The sequence below is a fragment of the Myxocyprinus asiaticus genome, chromosome 6 (genome assembly GCF_019703515.2).
Source record: "Myxocyprinus asiaticus isolate MX2 ecotype Aquarium Trade chromosome 6, UBuf_Myxa_2, whole genome shotgun sequence".
Classification (NCBI taxonomy): domain Eukaryota; kingdom Metazoa; phylum Chordata; class Actinopteri; order Cypriniformes; family Catostomidae; genus Myxocyprinus; species Myxocyprinus asiaticus.
The window spans coordinates 52068431-52091053 of NC_059349.1; the positions used below are offsets into that span (position 1 = coordinate 52068431).

At 36.9% G+C, this 22623-nt stretch overlaps 1 protein-coding gene across 8 annotated transcripts in view; it reads right to left on the bottom strand.

The window, feature by feature from the left end:
• Positions 1-610: 610 nt before the first annotated feature.
• The window catches only part of LOC127442512 (microtubule cross-linking factor 1), an 80923-nt gene continuing 58910 nt past the window's right edge, over positions 611-22623 (bottom strand). For 5 of the 8 annotated variants that reach the window (XM_051700613.1, XM_051700612.1, XM_051700611.1 and 2 more), the window contains 7 exons: positions 21349-21513; positions 20458-20625; positions 16695-16952; positions 14847-15185; positions 13647-13723; positions 11212-12772; positions 611-4091 (listed from right to left, as the gene is read on the bottom strand). In XM_051700613.1, coding sequence (XP_051556573.1) covers positions 3864-4091; positions 11212-12772; positions 13647-13723; positions 14847-15185; positions 16695-16952; positions 20458-20625; positions 21349-21513 — 2796 coding nt within the window. In that variant the 3' untranslated portion in view covers positions 611-3863. Of the gene's footprint in view, positions 4092-8257; positions 8319-11211; positions 12773-13646; positions 13724-14846; positions 15186-16694; positions 16953-20457; positions 20626-21348; positions 21514-22623 lie in introns of all 8 variants that reach the window. The other 3 variants (XR_007897490.1, XM_051700614.1, XM_051700609.1) reach the window with 3 other exon arrangements.

Consider the following 22623-nt stretch of genomic DNA (forward strand, 5'->3'; position numbering starts at 1 on the left):
TTTTTTGGCATGGTATGATGGAAATATCATGTTTTTTTGGAAATTTGCCATGGTAATACCATGTTTGTGGGCATGGTTTGATGTAAATACCATGTTCTTTGAAAATGTACCATGGTAAAACCATGTTTTTTTGCATGAATAAATGGGAATATCATGTTTTTGGTCATATAACATTGTAATACCATGTTTTTGGCATGGTATGATGGGAATATCATGTTTTTTGGAAGTTTTCTATGGTAATACCATGGTTTGGGACATGGTATAACAGGAATATTATGTTTTTTGGAAATGTACCATGCTAACATGAAGTTTTTGGAAATGTACCGTGGCAATACCATGCTTTGGGCATGTAACATGGTAATACCATGTTCTTTGGCATGGTACCTTTATGATGGAAATATCATGTTTTTTGGAAATGTACCATGGTAATATTACATTTTTGGACATGGTATCATGGTAATACTTTATTTTTTGACATGGGGGGGGGGGGGGGGGTTGGGGTTATGTACCATTGTAATATGTTTTTGGACATGTAACATGGTAATATCATTTTGTTTAGAAATGTACCCTGGTAATATATAGCCTACAATAAATCAAAGAATTCATAAAGTGTTTTTTGGAAATACACATTCAATTTATTACCAATTTAACACACTCTATCATTAGACTTTTGACAGTGACTTCATCTAAAACATTAATTTTTTTTCCTCAAATGAAAAGAAACATTTTAATTGATAATAACAGCTATACAAAGACAAAGATTTAATAGGTACAATAATGGACTTAAAAAGTGTTCCTAATTGTGTCAATGCAAATTTGATTGCAACAAAATGACATTTAAAGATTGTGTTTGTGTATGAGTGTAAGTGTATATGTACGCATATGTGGGGTTTTCTTACATTATGAGCTTTATCACAAAGTACAACAGTATTTGATTACATGCACTAAAGTGCTAGTTCTTAAAGGCATGCATATCAAATATGATATTTGCACAACTGTTCTCCAAACCCAAGTCAAGAGTTCCTAAAGGAATATACACAGGATTCTAACTGGAACGTCTGTTATAATATTCTTATTCCACCATACCACAAAACTAAAACTAGAAGGCTTTTCGCACAACACTTGAAGTCAACATGAAACTGATCGCAACCACTTTTACCTCCATGAACTTATTTACTTCCAAGTGAAACAGGATTTTCAATGAAAAAGGTTTGATAATGCTGTTAGCTTCCAATAAGTGTGTAGTACTCTCAACTTAGCCTACCAAACTCTCAACCTACTAATGGTTTCCTTAAGATGGGAAAGGTGAAAGTAGTTTTACATACATATTTAACATAAAAATAATTACACACTTTAGCTTCAACTGTCCATTTGCATGACTATTTCAATACAACCTTAGTGGCATTATGATACAAATATCACAATAATTTCAAAGATATCATACAATATCCAAACAGACCCCATTTAGAATTTCAGTTCATCCAATAGAATCATAATTCTAAGAGGATTCTTTTGGATCCCAATTGTGACATTTGTTCCGCATTACAACAAAATTTCCCATTGGAATCCTGTACACATTCCTTTAGGATTTTTGGACTTGAGAAATGTGCATAAGGATAATCAGTGTCAATATACTCTCCTTTCATCATTAGTTAAACATTCAATTTTACATTAGATTTTTAAATACATTGGTATGGTTGACATCATTTATCATTCGTCCCTGTCGAACTGGTTGGTGTTTTTTTCTCCTTTAGTTTTAATCTTATTCTCTTTACAAATACAACTGAGTATTTTTTTAATTCAAGCATCAAAGGGTACCAACAAAAAGTATGCAGAAAATATTTGATATAAACTCTAAATAAAATACTTAATTTAACAAATGATATTCACCCCTCAAACAAGAGAAATGATACAGAAATGAAACACATGTAAACTGTTATGCCGTTCCGACAAATATTATTACTATCCCGTTATAATTTTCAGAACATCTGAAAAACAATCTGCAGTTAAATGACCAACACATATAAATTCATATGTATTGCATACGTGTACACTGACACACAAATACGGGACCATTGTGAGGTTGTGTGCGTATTTTGTGTCAGTACATTCCAAGTCCTTGATACTCCTAAAGATTCTAGAACTGTTTTCAAACGGGTCAGTTTAGCTGGTGCTCACAGAACTCTGCCTCCTAGTGGCAGGGCAGTTGAATGGTTCTTAGAAAGTTTCTCGAAGGTTCCATCACTCCGGCGGTGTGCATATGTGTGGTCAGGCTGGAACAGGAGATAGTAAAGGTGAGAAAAAGAATAAAGTATAATCTTTTATCGCAAACGGTTTATCGCAACAGACCAGGGCTAAAGGAATTTGTTCCTGCAACATCGCTGTAAAACAGCACCAAAAACGAACAGCTAAAGTTCAGAATAGTATACTACAGATCTTCTTGTACTATTTGAACAGTGTGCAGTATGAGTAAGCGTTCAGACTGAATGCAATCTTGCCGTAAAAAAATCTAGATGCATTGCATTTCAAGAAGCGTTTAAAAAAAAAAAAGACACTTTTTTTAACCTGACTTGCCATCTTAAAAAACTTCGCAATGCACTAAATTTGATAAACAAAGCATTTTAAAATGCAAAATAACCGTATTTATTTCCGAAATGATAACGGAATGCAACCCACTGAATTACATGCAACATTGTGATGTCATGTAACAAAAATGTAATATACTACTTTTTGAAACGTTTATCATTATATACTGCACACTGTTACTACTATTTGTAAAAAATCCACTTGTTTCCAAGAATATATTTTGAAGTAAAAAAAAAAAAAAGAAAATTACCAAATTTGCCAAAAAAAAATTGTCTTGTTTTGAACATAAATCTAACAACATTTTGCGAGGTTTACGCTTAAAACAAGAGAAAACAGTATGCCATTCGCATAAGAAAAATATACTTTATTCAAGATCAGTGTTGGGTAGATTACTTCTGAAATGTAATCTGGTACTTATTACAAATTACATGACTAAAATTGTAATCAGTAATGTTATCTTTTAGGTTAAAATTTTGGGTAATCTAATCTGATTACTTGTGGATTTCTCATTGTAATTTTAATGAAAATGTAATGTAATTTAATTACAATTACTCACATTTTGTAATCTGATTAATTTTGGATTTCTCATTGTAATTTTAATGAAAATTGTATCTAATTACAATTACTCAAATTTTGTAATCTGATTACATTTGTATTTTTCATTGTAATTTTAAAGAAAATGTAATATAATTTAATAACAATTACTCAAATTTTGTAATATGGTTATTTTTGGATTTCTCATTGTAATTTTAATGAAAATGTAATGTAATTACAATTACTTAAATTTTGTAATCTGATTACTTTTGAATTTTTCATTGAAATTTTAATGGAAATGTATTGTAATCTAATTAAAATTACTCAGATTTTGTAATGTAATTACTTAATACACATGTAATCTGTTACCACCCAACAATGTTCAAGATATATTCTCTGAAAAGAAGTCTTATTATCTTACACATTACACATTTTTGCTTCTCAAGTAAATTGATCTTGTTTTAAAGATAACTTGTTTCAAATATAGCCTATTATAAGAACAACATCCCTGGAGCAAACTGGTGTTAAGTGCCTTGCTCAAAGAGGTAATGGTGATTACTTGTTGGTTGTGGGGTTTGAACCAGCGACCTTCCAGTTACCAGCACTGAGTTTTAACAACTACACCACAGTATCCCAGGAAACAGAGATGGTCGTGATAAACAGGTTGGTTAAAAGAAAGGGCAAATACGAGGAAATGCACGATGAAAGTAAGCAGAGATGGATGAAGTCTAGGCTGGTTGAGCTCAGACCAGTTGAAGTGGAACCTCCAGACCGGGCTCTTCTGTCTCTGGGACGGTCTGAATCGGTCTGACAGGCGAGGGAAAGCAGAACCTCTCTGTGCGATCGCTGTAGTCGGGCGAGGATGACAGGGAATGGGCGGCCCAGCGGGAGGGCGGGCGGCGGTTTGCAGGGCGAGCCGGACGCAGGAAGCAGGAGTCCAGAGGTGGAGCCACTGGAGAACGTGGCAAGTCCTAAATTAGGGACATAAAAACGTACATCTCGTGTTGATTACTCAGAAGTTCCAAAAGACATTACCTGAATAACATCATATTAAGGGATACTCCGGGATCAATACAAGTTAAGCTCTGAAAATCGATACCAGAGAAAATAATTTTTACCCGTTCCATAGATTGAAAAAACAGGTATAAATGTACAGTTTACAGTAATGCCTTGGTCTATGGGACAAGACATTCCAGAGGGTTTAAAAGCAGAAATGCATGTTACAAAAATGTGTTACTTGAGCTGTAAAGCTGTCTAAAACGCCCTTTTAGAGATGTGTTAGAAGTAGCAATGGGTGATATACTACTTATTTCCTTTTCGATCTGATACCAATAAGTATTATCAACGGCAATATCGCTGATACCAATACAAATACAGATACCTCTATTAAATGCTATTGTTTTTTGCACATTTTTGGGATAATTATAATTGTTTATTATATTTATTATTTTAAAAAGCCTTTTTTAAATTTTATTTACAGGCCTAAACTGAAAATTATTAGACTTCTGTTTCCTTTTTGTTTATCCATAAGAAAATTAACCATGGTTAACCAGTAACCAGTAACCAGTGCTTAGCCATGGAATTTATAACAAAACTATAGTAACCATGAAATTACCCATGGTTAACACAATTTTACTATTTTAAAACCATGGTTACTATAAGGATACTACAGTATTACTATAGTAAAACCACGGTTAATTGCATCCAAACAAAAAAGGTTACTACAGTATAAATCTTACTATAGTAAAACAATTGTTAATTTTTGTAATGGTATCATTTATTAACCCAGTAACACCATGTGTATCAAATATGATACACAATGTTTGACGGCTTCTGTTTCACTCTCTGTTCAAGCTGACGAGCCAAACAATCTAAGGTTTGTAAGTTTCACGTTTATGTGAAAAAAATAGTGGTTTCAATGTTTATATCGATCTATTTAAAATGAAGGCGGACTTGCGCGAAAACTGACTCTTATGTTGGGATAAATGACAGCTTATTTTAATAAAGTAAAAGTGACAGTAATGATTATATTGAAACTGATATTTTAAAATGAAGATTTGCTGAATATAAGCAACTTGTGCTTGGTTAAAATTTTGTATATTATTTTATTGAAAAATCCCCTTTGAAATCCATGTTTCAAATATGATACAAAAGACTTTTGAGGAATATCTCTCAATCACCATTACATTACATTCATGCCCACCACAAAAATGATCACAGAGCTTTGAAAATTCTGACAAATACTTTTTATAAGATATATTTAAAGTGTGAACTAATATTTCTGTGTATTTTCATATATGCATTCTGCTCTGTCATTATAAATATCTCATTATTTTACATTACAAGCTATTATGATGTCATCTTACCATAAGTTCCTGAGACTCAGCAAAAAAAGTTTGACAATTTCCCTTTTTTAAATGTCAATATAGTGTTTGGTGTATAAAATATATATGATAAAAAAAAAAAATATTGAAAAAAAAAAAAATATTTTATTCATATTGTATTTAATTTGCTGAATTGAACTGTGATACATTTCAATCCATATTTATAGACCAAAGAGAGGAAGTTGTCATGGTCAAACTCTAACATGTGGTATCTCTGAAAAGCCCAGAGAGTCCTCTGATAATACCAGATTTACCACTGTAGCATGTACGGGCTTAGAAAAACTTCAATAACAAATGTCCTGCACAGAAATGAATTGCTGGGCCTCAGGAGGATAATGACCTTTAAAGCCTAATGTATCAAATATGATACATAAAAAAACATGCAAAAGTATTTTTTTTTTCTTTTTATAGTTTGTCTAATGGTACTAAAAACAGTTTAACAAATTTAAAAAAATTTAAATAAACTTGTCACACAAACCCATTATAATAAGTCACATTTAGATTTGTCGTTATTTAGTGTGAATTAACTCTAGATGCTGTTTTTCAGTTTCTTTGCAAGCACTGTTACCTACATAGCATTTCTGTGCATTAAGACTCTTGGCTAATATATTTATTTTTTATGGTATGCATTCATTTTCATGTTAACGAAATAATAATTTCACTAGTTAAAAACAACAATTTTAGGATCAATATTTTTATGTGAATATTAACATTCTCGATACAACATCAGTATCTAAAGTATCGATACTTTAGAATTGATCCCCCATACCTAGTTATAAGTAATTCCTGTGGATAGGCTTTTTCTCTATTTAAACAGTCCCTTTCTGGTATCCTTAAAGTTACAATATTTATTGGCTTTACATAGTCATGACAGGAGTTGAAAGATTGGATATAACTTCGCAAAAACATAGATAATAAGCAATTTTATAACACTAGTAACATGTTAAAATGTTAGTATCATGGTTTGTGCCGGCATTGTGTTTTCATGGGAATAAAAGTTATAATATTGGATATAACTTTAAAGAGATAAGGTTAGTAAGCAACTTTATCACAATAAAATCATTTTTATTCACTTCATCGTAAGTGCAAGTTAAATAAACGAGGCACGAGTGGAAAATCTGTTCAAAGCTAAATGGCAGTAAATTCCCTCTAAACTGCTATATAATGTTTTTCACAAAACTTTAGAGGATGATAGTCAGGGAGAATCTTAAATTTGTTTGGTAGAATGTCTGACACCGCAGAGAAATTTATGCTTGAAGGAAATACGTAGTTTCAGCTTGATTTAGTCCAAATAATTTGTTGAAAATCTCTTAAGCGACATAACATTAAAAATGAATGAGATTTAGTGAGATACAGATTACGGGTGGATCTTTTCTATTGCTTGAATAATTCAAAGACAGGAATTAACTACATCTACTTGAATCTGTCTTTGGTTTCAGGGCAAAACTTTGATGTTGCAACACAAAGTGAATTTAAATTTCCACAGAGGAAAACAAGAACTTCAGTGTGATGACCAATGACATCATAACCAACATCAAACACAACACTAAATATTGGGAAATGTAAAGTTATCACAACTAGCAATGGCATAATGTCACATTTCACAGTTAGATGTTACAAAATGAGACCCAGCGTTAGCAGCAGTTGTTAAATGCTGAAGCAAAGCGTTAACACGAGACAAACATGGTGAAAAACACAGTGAATCAAGAAAGAGCACAGGATGTTACGGTGTAGTCTTCATCTGTAGGGCTGGCAAGGCTATTAAGGCATGATAGAACTGTAAAAGACCATTTGAAATGGACAAAAATAATAAAATTACAAACACAGAGAGCAGCCAAAGGACCTATGAAAAATAAAAAAAGGTGATTATAAATATTCACAATGGTAATATCATCCAAACAGCCAGTGAGTTGATTTAAAGTGACCTGAAGTATTACTTTGTATTTACTATTCAGACACTTAAACATGAATGTTCCTGTATTAGATAACAAAATGTTAAAACTAGGGCTGTCGATTTAACGCGTTCATTTAGTGCGATTAACTATATCAAAAAATAACACGTTAAAAAATGTATGCAATTAATCATGTCCCCAGACTGTAATAAGGAGTATACCTACTATCGGAGCAATTCAAGCATGGAGTACCACCTGTTTTCAGCAGGGGGCAGTAAGCAAAACTCCAGCTTTATAGGCAACGCGCAGCTTATACAGAAAATAAATTACACTCAGACTTGCTTGACACTAGCAACAGCACAAGATGAAAATGCATTCTTGCATTCAAACACAGCTGGACGGAGCCCGATTCCAAATACAGGGATTTCGAACATGCTTTTCCAAGTTTCAAACTATGTTTAACTTGATACAGCAACCAAAAAATGCTGTTTATGAGACGATGCAACCAACGTGAGATGCTCCAAAAGTGTCCGGCTGACAGCCCTAGTCAAAATATTTCCTTTTGGGAATTGATGACTTTTAAGATTGCGAATCAATTTAGGTTCCGCTCTGATTGGCTCTTTGGATGATTGATTATTGATGATTAGTAAGTAATATCAGACAATGAGCATGCCCACACCTACATAAGGACTAAAAAAAAAAAAAAAAAAAAGAGTGACCACATGAATTATTTTTCATATTGCCTAGCAGTGATACAGTGTTTATAAACTGTGAGGCATGCGGTGAGAGAAATTCATTAAAATCACTGAGACGGACACAAGTGAGATCACCATGAGGTCAAGGAAGAGCGGTGGAACTTACAACACGGCGAGCGCGAGCTGCATTACAGTCCCCAGGGCGCAGTTAGTAAGATAGTATGGTTCTGGAGACAATCCAGAAAAACAGGAGTAAACACACTAAAAAACAACTACATCAGACTCAAAATGAGCGCTCATTGGTGAACTGAAGCAGCGACATCCAGGCATCCACGGTTTTCAATGTCCTTTAAGTAGAAACAAATTGTTACTATTTTAATTTATTTAGTTTTTTCTCCCCTTTTTCTCCCTAATATGGAATGCCCAATTCCCAATGCGCTCTAAGTCCTTGTGGTGGCGTAGCAACTCGCCACAATCCGGGTGGCGGAGGACGAACCTCAGTTGCCTCTGCGTCTGAGACCGTCAATCCACACATCTTATCACGTGGCTTGTTGAGCGTGTTACTGTGGAGACCTAGGGTGTGTGGAGGCTTCACGCTATTCTCCGCGGCATCCACGCACAACTTGCCACGCGCCCCACCGAGAGCGAACCACATTATAGCGACCACGAGGAGGTTGTTACTCTATGTGACTCTACACTCCTTAGCAACCGGGCCAATTTGGTTGCTTAGGAGACCTGGCTGGAGTCACTCAGCAGCACGCCCTGGATTCAAACTCGCGACTCCAGGGGTGGTAGTCAGCGTTATTACTCGCTGAGCTACCCAGGCCCCCCAAAAACAAATGATTAATCAATTATTATTTCAAACTGGAGATGCACCGATAAAAAATTTTTTTTTTTTTTTAAGACAGATGATCGATTTAATATCCCGATATAGCTAATATTAGCATTTTCAGTCATTAAAAATTACAATTAATGACAGTTTTACTAGGGCGTAACTTACTTTTAAAAGTAACCCAGATAACACGTGTGATACATCATTCTTGTTTAACAGTATGTAATTTTATGCATACTGTTCTGTGCACTCACGGATTGGGCAATGCAACCTTAGTACTGATTGATTGTTTTGGTTTTGTTGTGTTGTGCCTGATAGTGATCAATGTTCGTTAGTTTGCTTTGTCCTGTGTTGATGTTGGCTAGTAAAAGTAATAGATAGTAACTCCAATCACATTTTCCAGCGTCTTCATAATACATAACACATAAAGGGTGGCCCAAAACAATGGGGCCACTATGTTTGATTGCTTATATCTTAAAAATGCATAAAGGCGTTTGCAAGATTTTTTACATACTTCTACAACTTTTTGTGAACAACAAATTTATGTAATTGTGACATCATCGTGAGCAACAACTTGCTAAAAATAAATAAGTAAATTGTTTAGCTAAGTTTTCAATAGCAGCAAACTTAGCTGCTTCTCTTTCGCCATGTGGCCCCATTTTTGGGGGCCAAACGATTTACTTATTTATTTGTAGCAAGTTGTTGCTCACGATCATGTCACATTGACATAATCTGTTGTTTACAAAAAGTTGTAGAAGAATTGTGCAAACGCCTTTATGCATTTTTAAGATATGAGCAATCAAGCATAGTGGCCACATGTTTTTTTTTGGGCCACCCTGTATATGAGTTTTGGAGTCTCTATGTTTAAGACTACAACGACCATCCAGCGCGAGTCTGATGAAATCGCTCGTTCGCACTCCCTCTAACTCAAAAACAAGCTCTCATGTTTTCAAACTGGTCTTAAAAGTGCACAACAGGTGCAACCAAGTCATTTTGTTAATGTACTTGTACTCAGACATATTAAATCATGATACCGATACCAAGTACAAGTATTTACTGAGTAGTATCGGTGCATCTCTAATTCAAACTCACTATAACAGGGTTTCCACTGTCATGGAAAACCTGGATATATCAAGGAAGTTTAAAATTATGATTTCCAGACCTGGAAAAGTCATGGAAATTAGTATAATAAATGTAAATATAGTATATTATTAGTATATATATTCAAGTTTTTCCCATTTAATATATGTAATATACGTAGTACAGTCCATCCGATTTAAATCTCAAATCGCTTATTCAACCCTACAGAAAGGTCACAACATACATTGTACACAAAGAACCATCTGCCTTTAATCCATTAACCTAAAGACTTCTTGTTAAAATGTTTGTAAATGTGTCCTTGAACATTAAACTGTCATCATGGGATAAATGTTAATCTGTCTTTCCAAATGTCTCGTGCTTATATGAAAGATTAATTTTCCAAATGGACAGAGGCTGTCACACCAACACTGAAAACAGCCTCATTACGCTGAATTAGAACATCCTGCTTCTAACGTAGTAACATAAGCTAAATCCCATGCAAAGAAACAATAAGCAGCGAATATCATACAAGATTAAGATACTGTTAGCTTTGCAACAAAGCAGGATGCAAAAAGGCATAAAGCTCAAATAAATAAACGCTCAGGCAGCATTTGAGCAACATTTGGATGAACTATTAGCATAAATTTTTGTTAATTTAACGTCAAAATTGAACTTAAAGCATGGAAATATATAATAAAAAATAATAAAATGTTTCCCTTGGGGAGACAATCTGGGTACGAGAAATCCAGTGGCATCTGTTTAATATCTCAATTCTTTATCATAGTCAGCAATGAGTTTTAAGGAGAGCAATGAAGGCTTTTCCTTAAGTCTCCTGCTTCTCAGATGTTTTTTCTGAGAAAAAGAACCCAGGAATCTTGGATGTGCTTCCTCTAGAGTTTCAGAGGAGATTTCAACAATGCCTAAAATTGTACCAAGGTTTGCAATCATAAGTCAGAGAGCTCTCCCAAGAGTAAATGGTCTGATCTATGCTATCCACATTAATTTGATACCTCTCGTAATCTGTGTCAACAATGGACTTGTGTCTATTTTCATTTCTCCAAAGGCTTTCTAGTAGATACATCTGGGACAACGTTGATACTTCAATGAAACATAACTTAGAATACCTTTAATTCATCTAAGCTATGAAAAATTACCCTTTGAGGAATTAAACTGTCCTCAAGGTAGAGTGAAATGAGCCGCTCATTTACCTCAAGACATCCAGGCTTCTCAGAGTCTCCGGTTCTGTTCTGAACAGCTGTGTTTGAAGCCAAAAGCCTCCTCTCCTCTCTGAAGCTCTGCTCCAAGAGTTTCTTATTCAAAATCCGTGCAGCGTTTTCCGCTAACGTGTAGCCCGGAGGTGCAGACAGATCCTGTCTGATGCTAATCACCTCTGGGGTCTTTTCGCCCTGCGTTTCCACGATCAACTGCACAGGGCTTGGGGACCTGCCCCGAGAGTTCCTCAAAGGCCCCTGTGCGGCGCAAATGCTGGGAGATATGGGGTCTGAGGGCCCCTGAGATCCTGCTTCAATGGGACGAGAGCGACTGGGGGACTTGTTGAACTTCTGCATGGGATCGTAAGCAATGGGCGTGTGGTCAATGATGTTGAAAAGGCTGGAAAGGCCATCGTTGATGGTGGTGTGGACTGGGCTATCTCTGGTTGTTGTGGAACGTGCCCAGGCAGATTCACTGTTGCCTTTTTGCTGCTGGGTGGTGATTGTTGGGGTAGGAGTGCGGGCTTGACCATTGGGTGGCTCGGTTTTGGCGGTACTGGTAGAGGGTTTCCGTTGGAGCTTAGGTGAGCCGTATTTTGGCGAACAGCAGGGGCGTTCAAACTTGGCCTGCACGACTGGAGAGTACTGAATCTTTCTTAGACTCCGGGACGGGGACGAGATGGGGGTGGAGCCTCCTTTGGGTGTTAGACATCGGTGCGGGCTGCTGGTAAGGGTGCGAAGACCCTCGGTTTGCAGCCCAATGCTGATAGTCTGGGTCGTCTGCGTTCCCCGCGTGGTTAAACCATTTGTCTGGCACGCCATGTCGCGTAGCTGCCTTTCTGGAGGGCTGGATCCAGAAGCCGTAGACGATCCGATGGCGCTCCGGGCAGAAAATGCCTTTTCCTTCATGTCATCACTCAGGTTGCGTGACAGCTCCAGCTCTAGCGATGAGGTATATCCTACAGCAGCACAAAGTGATGGCCGTTCTCCAGGCCGAAGTCCCGCTTCCAGAGGCCACCTCCCTCCAAGCACCTCCTCTGCACCTCCTACCACATCCCCTGCTTTTACTTTGGTCACTTTGGAAAACATGTACTCCTGCTCAGGAGGGCCTGGTGTCGATTGCTCACCTCGAGTGGGACTGTGTAGGACATGGACTCCAAACTGCTCTGCCCCTTGGGTGGCCCTGAGTGGAAGCTTTTGGCAGTACTCAGGGCTACTCATGGTGTTTGTGGTCAAGGTAGCGCTGGTGGTCAGGTACCAAGAGGCTGGCTGGAATGCTTCTGAAGTGGACTCAGCCCAACGGGATTCTGCACTCTCCGCCCAAGCCTCCATCACTGGAGGAGGGATAACTGGGCCAGGGATGGGGCAAGTGGACAGAGAGCTGGTGGGCAGATCCCAACCTTTACTATTGAACTCCTCAATGTACTTGAGGTCATCTGGAGAAAGGGGAGGAGTCACATCATCCCACCCACTCTCGCCAGCCTTGCTCTTGTCTGGTAGAAAGGGGGAGCTGTCCATCAAGCGCTGGAAGTCGCTCATGGAGCAAACTGACTTTGCCCTAAAAAAAGTTAAACATATAGAAAAATTACATAACATCTCAACAATACAGTAGTGTTGCTAGACATAATAGCTCTATTCCAAAACCTATTAAGCTGCCTTGCTGTCTATGTAAGCTGCTTTTTCACCATCAGGCCAAACGGTTACCATTGCAAAACCATGCCATTCCGCACCGAACTGTTCGATTATGGTTTCTTAACTGTCTGATTCTATGGTGAGTTTTCTCTTTCAAGCCAACTACTTTCATGGCGGAGCATAGGGCTGTCACGATTATGAAATTTGGCTGATGATTTTTGCTGAACATTTGGCCAGCTGAGATTAAACGGTTCCTTTTTGTTAGTAATTCTCCTGAGAGGCTGCTGAACAGTATCAACAGCAGATCTAAAGATAGTTACTAAAATGCACCGAAACAAGGGCACAGAAGATCAATTCATCAGTACAAGTTCAGGGTGGGGCGGTCAGGAGAAGACACTGAAGGTTATTTGTAGCTAATGAAACAGTTTTGAGGAGGTCTTTGAAATGGACAATGATAAATGGACTGTGGATCAATAATCTGGACACACAGGAGTTACCTCAAGATAACAAAGCCAGCAACTAAAAGCCTCACATACCCAAACACACCTCCATGCACTTATTTGTTTTTCTTTCATGGTGGGGACTTTCCATTGACTTCTATTGTGTTTATACTGAGCTAATGATATTTTCTTTCCACTACCTAAAATGTCACTTCCCCTAAGTTATTAATACTACCAGCCTCCAACTAACAATATCAAGTAGAAAATCATGGTTTTGTCACGCAGTGACATAAACTAAAGGCCTATTTGGGCTATTGCTTATCTAAAAGAGGACAATATGCCTACAAACACATACATTACCTGAGTAAGCTGCCACTGCTTTTCTCTTCCTCAGGATAAACAGCAGAATCTGCACTCTCTGAAATCTCATTAAGCGCCTGAAATAAACACACCGTTAGAACATTAACACACACAGCTGATTTATGAAATACTGAATCACTTTAATAAACAACTTTCTGTAGTATACTGGAATATAGTTAATCTTAATGCTGTCCTAAAGGTTTTAAAGGGGCCATATCATGAAAAAGTGAATTTCCTAGAACTTTTAAAAGAAAAGAGTTTGATGTACTAATTGCTGAACACGCTAAGTTTCAGAACTGAAAATTGAAAAGACCATTTATTGAAACAAAGCTGCAAAAAATTTAATGGTTGTGATGTATACCAGTGTTTCCTACAGAATTTTGCTTTTGCTGCAAGGGAGTGTGTATATATTATATTACATTATATTATATTATATTATATTATATTATAACTGATAGTAGCCTAATGTCTTTGCTTGCGATCAAGTGAGTCAGATGTTCATCTAGTAGCTTCTCTGTTGGATTCAGTGAGTTCATTCAGTGAAAGATCGTCTGACTAATTCAAACCGATAAATTGTTAGTTGGTGAGTCGTTTAGAATAAATCATTCCAAAGAACCGGTTTATAAGAGTCATTTGGGAAGAAAAAAAAAATCAAAGAATCAGTTCATAGGAGTCATATGGTTTTGAATCGGACTATACTAGTCACACGTTGACTGCAGCCAGAAAACACAACGCCACAAAGACGTATTGTTTTGGCTATATTTCACGGTACATGTTCTTTTTATATTATCATATTGCAAGCTTGCAAATTGGGTAAAATATTTATTTTGGTGTGGTGCTTCAGTGCTGTGCAGGAAACAATGATTTACAGGTGTATATTAAAACATGACCAATGATGCCTATGAGAAAATAAGGAGGATGTGGGATAGATATTAGTCCTGAACACCAGAAGATATTATTATATATTATTCCTGTCGGGAACAATAGTAGTAAGATATGGAGGACGTTCACTAAATTAAAAGAGATTAGCCAATCATAATAGAGGGCGTTTACATAGTCTTAAAAGCACAGCAGCAAAAACCGCCTGTTTAATTGTAGGCCAGAAAGAGGGTGGAACTCTTCTCGGCGCAATAAACTTTGAATAACATTTTAAGTGGACTTCAAAAATTGATTTGTGACCCCTTTATTGATTTGTCTTACTCTGTCTCTTACTTCCTTCATGTGGAGGAACCTCTTCTCGCTCTCCAGTCGTGATGGAGGGGGCACTTCTGCCTCGCTCAGGGGGTCCAGAGACAGGGCATCCAGAAACAGGCTCTCTGGGGGCCGGGGTCCCTCATAGGGTCTGGGTCTCCCCGCCGCCCCCTTTTCCTCCAGTGTGGCCTCAGAGTCGGAGTGTGAGCGTGTATGTGCGGCCGCGCAGGGGGAGCGTGGAGATCTTAGAGCCTTACAAGGGCTCTCCTGAGGGGAGAAGACATGCGCTGCGCCTCCTTCAGACTGAAGACCACCTTCAGAATGACGGAGCGGAAGATCTTTCTGCATCTGGGATGGAGGAGAGGAGATAAGTGTTAAAACTACAGTATGTAACTTTTTTTTTATGTCAAAATACATTCTACTATCCCAGTTTATTGTTCATTGACAACTATAAATAAGCTATTCGTGGGTTTACCTCCCCAAAAAGTATAAACACTGAGCCTCCCAGGTACTACCAAAACGTTGATGTTTATTTTTTGAGTGGCCCACTCAGCTCCACCCATCCCTTTCTAGCTCAACCTATAGCGTAAGTTTGGGGCGTGGCTACTAGTAGTTAGCTGTTAAGCCCAGAGAATATGAACATCCATGGCAGACATGTACAGACAGAGGAAAAGAAATTTAGCTTCACCAAAATTTGAAGACCTGCTAAAAGACACAGGGAATGGAGTAAACCCAGAGTGAACACTGGCGTCACATTTACAAGGTGGAAGACTTTGAGGAAATTTTTGGGGTTCGATGGAGATGCCAAACTTGCCGAGTTGCTTCACAACAGATAAGCTACACTCACTCAAGTTAGCTCATTTCTGTCGAGCTCCAGATAAATTCGTAAGATACTCGGAATATGTTAACATGTATATAGTTTTGCGTTCCCTCGCAATAAAATGACCATGGTTTTACTACAGTAACCATATTCTATGATATTCGTAGTGAACCCGTATTGATAATACAGGAAAACAAAAACTATGGTAATAAAAATCATAATTTTGTGGGTATCATGGTTTTACTATGCCAATACCATAGTTTAACTATGGTTTTACTATAGTAATATTGTGGTAACACTTTAAAATAAGGTTACATTTGTTAACATTTACTAACAATGAATAATACTTTAACAGCATTTATTAATCTTGGTTAATGTTAATTTCAACATATGATTTTTGAAATCAAAAGTTGTATATGTTAACATTAGTTAATGTACTATGAATAGTATATAACTTATATTTTAAACAGATAAAGTTTAAAATACAAGTTAATGTTATCACCTAAATTAAATCAATGTGTTCAACCTTCTGTAACGCCCACATCTAGAATCTTAGTCCCGTCCGAATCAGTACATGATATCACAGACGTTGGGTGATAATAATTATAACTCAAACGTTGTTTAGAAAACTAATCTCGTCCGAATAGGGCTAAATACTGTATTACGTAATGTTTGTTTTTGGGAAAGTATTGCAGAAACATAGTCCTTAATTCCTGGCCACTCTCAAGTCTCTATGATATACTGGTCTCTAGAAATGGCTCAGGTCCCACCTTCAATTCTTTTGTTTTTTGTTTTATTATCCACCAGAAAAAAAAAAAATCTTACAACACATAAAGCCGCACCATTTGTGGTATCATTCATGTCAAACATTAAATGTTGCAAGATGACTTCTGTGCCAAAGTTCAGTACTTTAAGGGTTAGGAGTTTGTTTAAATCATTCACCCAAAGTATGATCAATAGTAACAGTGATGCTTGCCTTAGCATTGATGTGAATAAGTGAAATAAGTATGAATTTTGGAGCCGGCTTGACCTCTGACCTTTTCCATCTTGCGGTGCATCTCCCGTAAGCTGTGGTCCCACTCTTGCCTCTCTCTCTCGAATCGCTCCAGCAGTTCATTCTTCTCGCGGCTCCAGCGCTTCTCTCCGTGCTGCAGTTTCCAGCGCAGCTCCAGTGCCGTGTTGTGACAGTCGGCCAGCAGGTGGTGCTGTTCCTCCCGTTCCTGCTGCAGAATATCTGCAGTGACTGCACCTTCAACTGCGCCCGCATCTGCAGACTCACCTCTCACCGCCTGCAGCTGCAAAGGCAATGGTAGAGACAAGGAATAGCATTAAATGCCCACGTATTTTTGGAATGGTATAATACCATACTATTTTTGTGCGATTTTAAAGGATTAGTTCACCCAAAAATGAAAATTCAATCATTGTTTACTCACTCCTGTGTTATCATAACCCCATACGACTTTCTTTTTCTTAACACAAAGGGAGAAATTGTGAAAAAAATTTGTTCTCAGTGATGTCATACAATGGCAGTTTATGGTGACCACCTCTTCAAGCTTCAAAAGAACACAAAAGTATAATTCAGAAGTCTAATAAATTATTCCACGAGACTCATGATTGTTATGAAAGCAATTGGTAAGAAACAAACCAAAATAGAAGGCATTATTTAGTAAAAATGTTAAATGACTGTTGATCTCCTGTGTGTTCATGATAGGGCATGAAAGCAACAGTTCACGCAGCCCCCTCACGACACTGGGGCGTTCAAGAGACAACTCATTTTGTTTATCTAAAAACAGGTCCTCCACAGTGATAGTGACAACAGAACACAACACAACTGCACACAAACCAGAGAACAGAACTTACTAAACATGTCTGAAGAGTTTGTAGTCCAAGAATTGATGCATTTCTATGCCCAGCCTTATATTTTTGAAAGTTTTTGGACTGGTGCCAGTTCACAGTGGACGGAGTTACCACTTTCGATGCCGAAAATAGAAAACAAGTGATCGATACAATGTACCGTTTTCGCTCGCCATGGCTGGTTAGGACAAAAACTCTGATAACCATAGAAAATATACCTTTTATCGCGTGTCGTTGTTTGAAAATAGTCGATGATCAGGGCCTATTTTCATGAATCATGGAAAACATGCAGAGACATTAAAGTTATTATTAAAATTTATTTCGAGGTTATGTAATATGTATCATTGATATTTAAACAAAGTAGCATAAAAATGCAGAACCACCAAACTATCGGTATTGTATTGGCATTTTGAAAAAAATCAGATATCATGTCGGCACACAAATTTTGCATTGGTCCATCCCTTATAACCATATTTAATTCTGAGATGATAACTGAACACCACTTACTGAATTAAACCAGCAATGTAATGAGGTCATGTGACTTAATGAACCATAATAATGTTTATAATGTTTATACAGGCGTGGCATGCTGCACAGTTTCACATAGTATTTTAAGAGATTTTCCAGATAAAAGACAGCATCTGTGGCATAACATTGATTACCACAAAAAATATTTTTGACTCGTCCCTCCTTTTCTTTTAAAAAAAGCAAAAATCGAGGTTACAGTGAGGCACTTACAATGGAAGTGAATGGGGACAATTTGTAAGCATTTAAAGGCAGAAATCTGAAGCTTATCATTTTCTAAAATCACTTACATTAATTCTTATGTTAAACTTGTGTAATATTTGATCTGTAAAGTACAGGAATTTATGACGTTATGTCGTTGTAACATCGAAGTTGTCAAATTGGCTAAAACTTTACGCAGAAAAGGTTAGTAAGTGATGTTATCACGCTAAAATCATGTTAACACACATATTGTTTACGTCTTGTGACTATACTTTTGAAATAGTGAGTATTTTAACATTTACGGATTGGCCCCTTTCACTTCCATTGTAAGTGCCTCACTATAAACCAGATTTTTGATTTTTTTAAAGAAAAGAAGAGACAACTGGAAAATTCTTAAAAATGTTTAAGGTAGTATACAGTATATACTATGCAGAAATCAGTATATCAGCATTCCATTCCAAACATAACCACACACACACACGGATTCATACACGTCTCCAAATGCATGCAGAAAATCAGTCAAGCTTCATCACAAACACCGAGTCTATTTAGCCAAATAATTTGCCAAAGCAACGTTTGTCGAGATCCACTACACTCGTCTAGCCAGATGTTCCTGAATCTATTCAAGGTCTGAATGAGCAGGGCTCCTCTGACATACGCTTCCTTTAATAGATCATGACTGTGTTTGACTGACAAACTGCACCACTCCCTAACTCTCAGGCACCAAAACAGTACATAAGTCACCACAAGCCAAAAGCAATGCATGACACTGCAAATGCAGTAGCTGAGAAATCATGTCTGCTGCTTACCGTTACAGTATCATTTAGCGCACCTCATAATAAAGATCTAATGGGTTGAGACTAATTTGGCCTTGTAGTAAAGAATAATTTATATACGTACTGGGAAAAAAGGCATAATCTATTAGTTTGCCTAAAAATTATGACAAAATGCACTAGTGTTTTTGTTCTGCTAAGGTCTTCGTTTGGTGATATTTCTCCTGTTCGTGCACATGATATTCTTGACCTAGGTGAACTTGGCTAGTCGAAGAGCGTCGATAATTGGTTAAAGCTAATTGTGACATTGGAAGTGAAGTTCTTTATTTATTTGTTTATTTTCTAACTAGTTTTAAAATGACCCTGCGCAAAAAAGTTTGGCATCTTATATTGTATAAATTAACCTTAAAGGGATAGTTCACCCAAAAATTAAAATTCTCTCATTTACTCACCCTCATGCCATCCCAGATGATTTTTAGAATATCTCAGCTCTGTTGGTCCATACAATATCAGAACTTTGAAGCTTTAAAAAGCACATACATGCAGCATAAAATTAATCCATACGACGCCAGTGGTTTAATCCATGTCTTTAGAAGCGATAGGATATTTAAGTCCTGGTAAATTCTCCTCCCTGCCCGATATGCATGAAGAATGCAAATCACCAAAAAGAAAGAAGAAGAATGTGGAAGTAAAAGTGAAAGTGGAGATTTATAGTAAAAAAACAAAAAGGATCGCTATTTCGCTTCATATCTCTTCTAAAGACATGGATTTAACCACTGGAGTCATATGGATGACTTTTATGCTGCCTTTATGTTCATTCACTTGCATTGTATGGACCTACAGAGCTGAGATATTCTTCTAAAAATCTTCTTTGAGTTCAGCAGAAGAAAGAAAGCCATACAAATCTGGGATGACATGAGGGTGAGTAAATGATGAGAGAATTTTCATTTTTGGGTGAACTATTCCTTTAAGTCATTTTGGACACTGATTTGAAAAGATCATAACTGAAACATCTGATTTTCAGTACAATCTGCTTGAAAAATCTAAGTTCAGTAAGTATCATCAACAAGCAGTTCACAGTTAAAACATCTTTTTTTTCTTCTTCATTATACGATGAAGAACTGAATGTTTTAAAGTACTGAATTAAAATAATGCCAGTTTTCTTTCACTATTACCAGATTAATGAGCTTTAATTGAATCTGTTGCATGAATTCAATTAATTAAACTCATTAAATTCAGTCAATGTGTCATGAAAACAAGCCAAACATGTGATATGCCATTATGTCTTCTGAAGCCATATGTTAGTTTTGTGTGACGAAGTGACAAGACCTGACGAGTCCATTTCAGAGTGAAGAGGGAAATTATCAGTGAATCATGACGGAAATTTCAGGTGTGCTGTAATGTCTTTCTCAGGTGATTCTGTTGAGATAAAAGGTTTGTTCTGCACCTCGGCAACGTGACTCCTCATTTCAATACGTTGGATCTCCCACGCTGCTCTCTCATTGGCTAAAGTCTGCTGTAGCTGCCAGCGTTGCTGCGCCTCCTCACGTAACTCCACCCTAAACTCCTCCAGCAGAGAGCGCAGGGCGTGCAACACTCGCCGACTATCCCTCGCCTGTAGACAGAGAAAGAGAGACTGACAACTGCATATAAAGCTCAGTATGATGTTACATTTCAAAAACCATGCGCTCAGCTTCCTGCTGCCCATATATGGGCTGCCATGTGAACAAGCGAAATGATTGACGGGTTGAAAGGTCCTCAAAGACTTCTGATTGGCTAAACAAAGAATCTGATCAGGCAGCCCACCGTCACTTTTTTGTTTGCTATTTACAGAGACTAGCGCTGTATGGATGTGATGCACTTGTGTTATAAACAATGTGAAAGCTGAGAAATCCATAGCAAAATTATCTGAAGGAAAAAAACACATTCATCCAAATAAGACGATATGCAATCTTTTTGGTTTGCAACACTAAACAAACTCCTTACAAACTAATGCACTTTGATTTAATAAATAATAGAGAGAATGTTTACTGCTTTATATCCAGGAATCTGAGTGCAGCTACTGAAACATTCAAACTGTTTTTAGCTTCACTTCAGAAAATGCCCTCGGCACAGACAAGAGAGATTTCAAGGTGAACATTTCAAAGAGTAGCAGAAAAATGTCTTCATTTTTTTCCTAACCTTTGTCTCTACACATGTAACAGCTTTAAATGGGTTATATAATGGAAAACACTCATTTTACATGTAAAAAGTTTAGCTACTGTTATCATATTTTTTAATATTATTTTATTTACAGTATAACCATTCCTCCACATGTTTGACTGATATGGTACACTACCTGTTTCTGATACTGAAATCTCTCTGGAGACAGCGGGAGTGCACCAGGGTCTGAAATATCACTTCCTGTGATCTGGATACACACTCTCTGATCATCTCTCTCTGCCTCACTATCACCCGGCTCAATCAGAAGACCCAGCTCTGGAATGTTCTCCAACCGTTCATACTGAAGAAACAAGTACAGCATTGGAGAACATTGGCAATTGAGGTTCAATCACAATCTAAAAAGCAAATGATCATTTTCCAATTTGTTAACTATCATATAAAGTGCATAATAAATCCTTCAGTGTCTTTTTGCATTTATATAATGGTGGCATCAACAATATAAGACACAAATGTTGAATACAATTACATTTATTAATATTAGTAATCAGAATAAACAATTCTTCAGTCAAGTAAAATAGCTCATATCCAAAGTGATTTACGGTTGCCAAGCAACATAGCAACTTGCTGCAATAATATCAGAGATGTCAGAGGTGTGCTTTTAATGTAGGTCATCCAATTAGATTCGGAACTATCTGTTTTATAATGATTTTGAGCTGCCATCACACTAACAAAAAAGAAACAAAAAGTACCATGGAATTACCATGTTTTTGTTTTTGGACATGCACCATGGTAATACCATGTTTTTTGGAAGTGTACCATGGTAATACCATGTTTTTTGGAAGTGTAGCATGGTAATCACATGCTTTTTTGGACTTGTACCATGTTAATACCACGTTTTTGGACTTGTACCATGGTAATACCATGTTTTTAAACTTGTACTATGGTAATACCATGTTTTTAAACATGTACTATGGTAATACCATGTTTTTGGACTTGTACCATGGTATCACCATATTTTTGGACATGTATCATGGTAATCCCATTTTTTTTGGACATGCACCATGGTATTACCATGTTTTTTTGGACTTGTACCATGGTAATACCATGTTTTAAAACATGTACTATAGTAATACCATGTTTTTGGACATGTACCATGGTATTACCATGTTTTGGGATGTGTCACACAGTACAACCATGTTTTTTTGGACTTGTTCCATGGTATTACCATGTTTTTGGACATGTATCATGGTAATACCATGTTTTTGGACATGTATCATGGTAATACCATGTTTTTGAACATGCACCATGGTAATACTATGTTTTTTGGACTTGTACCATGGTATCACCATATGTTTGGACTTGTACCATGGTAATACCATGTTTTTAAATATGTACTATAGTAATACCATGTTTTTGGACATGTATCATGGTATCACCATATGTTTGGACT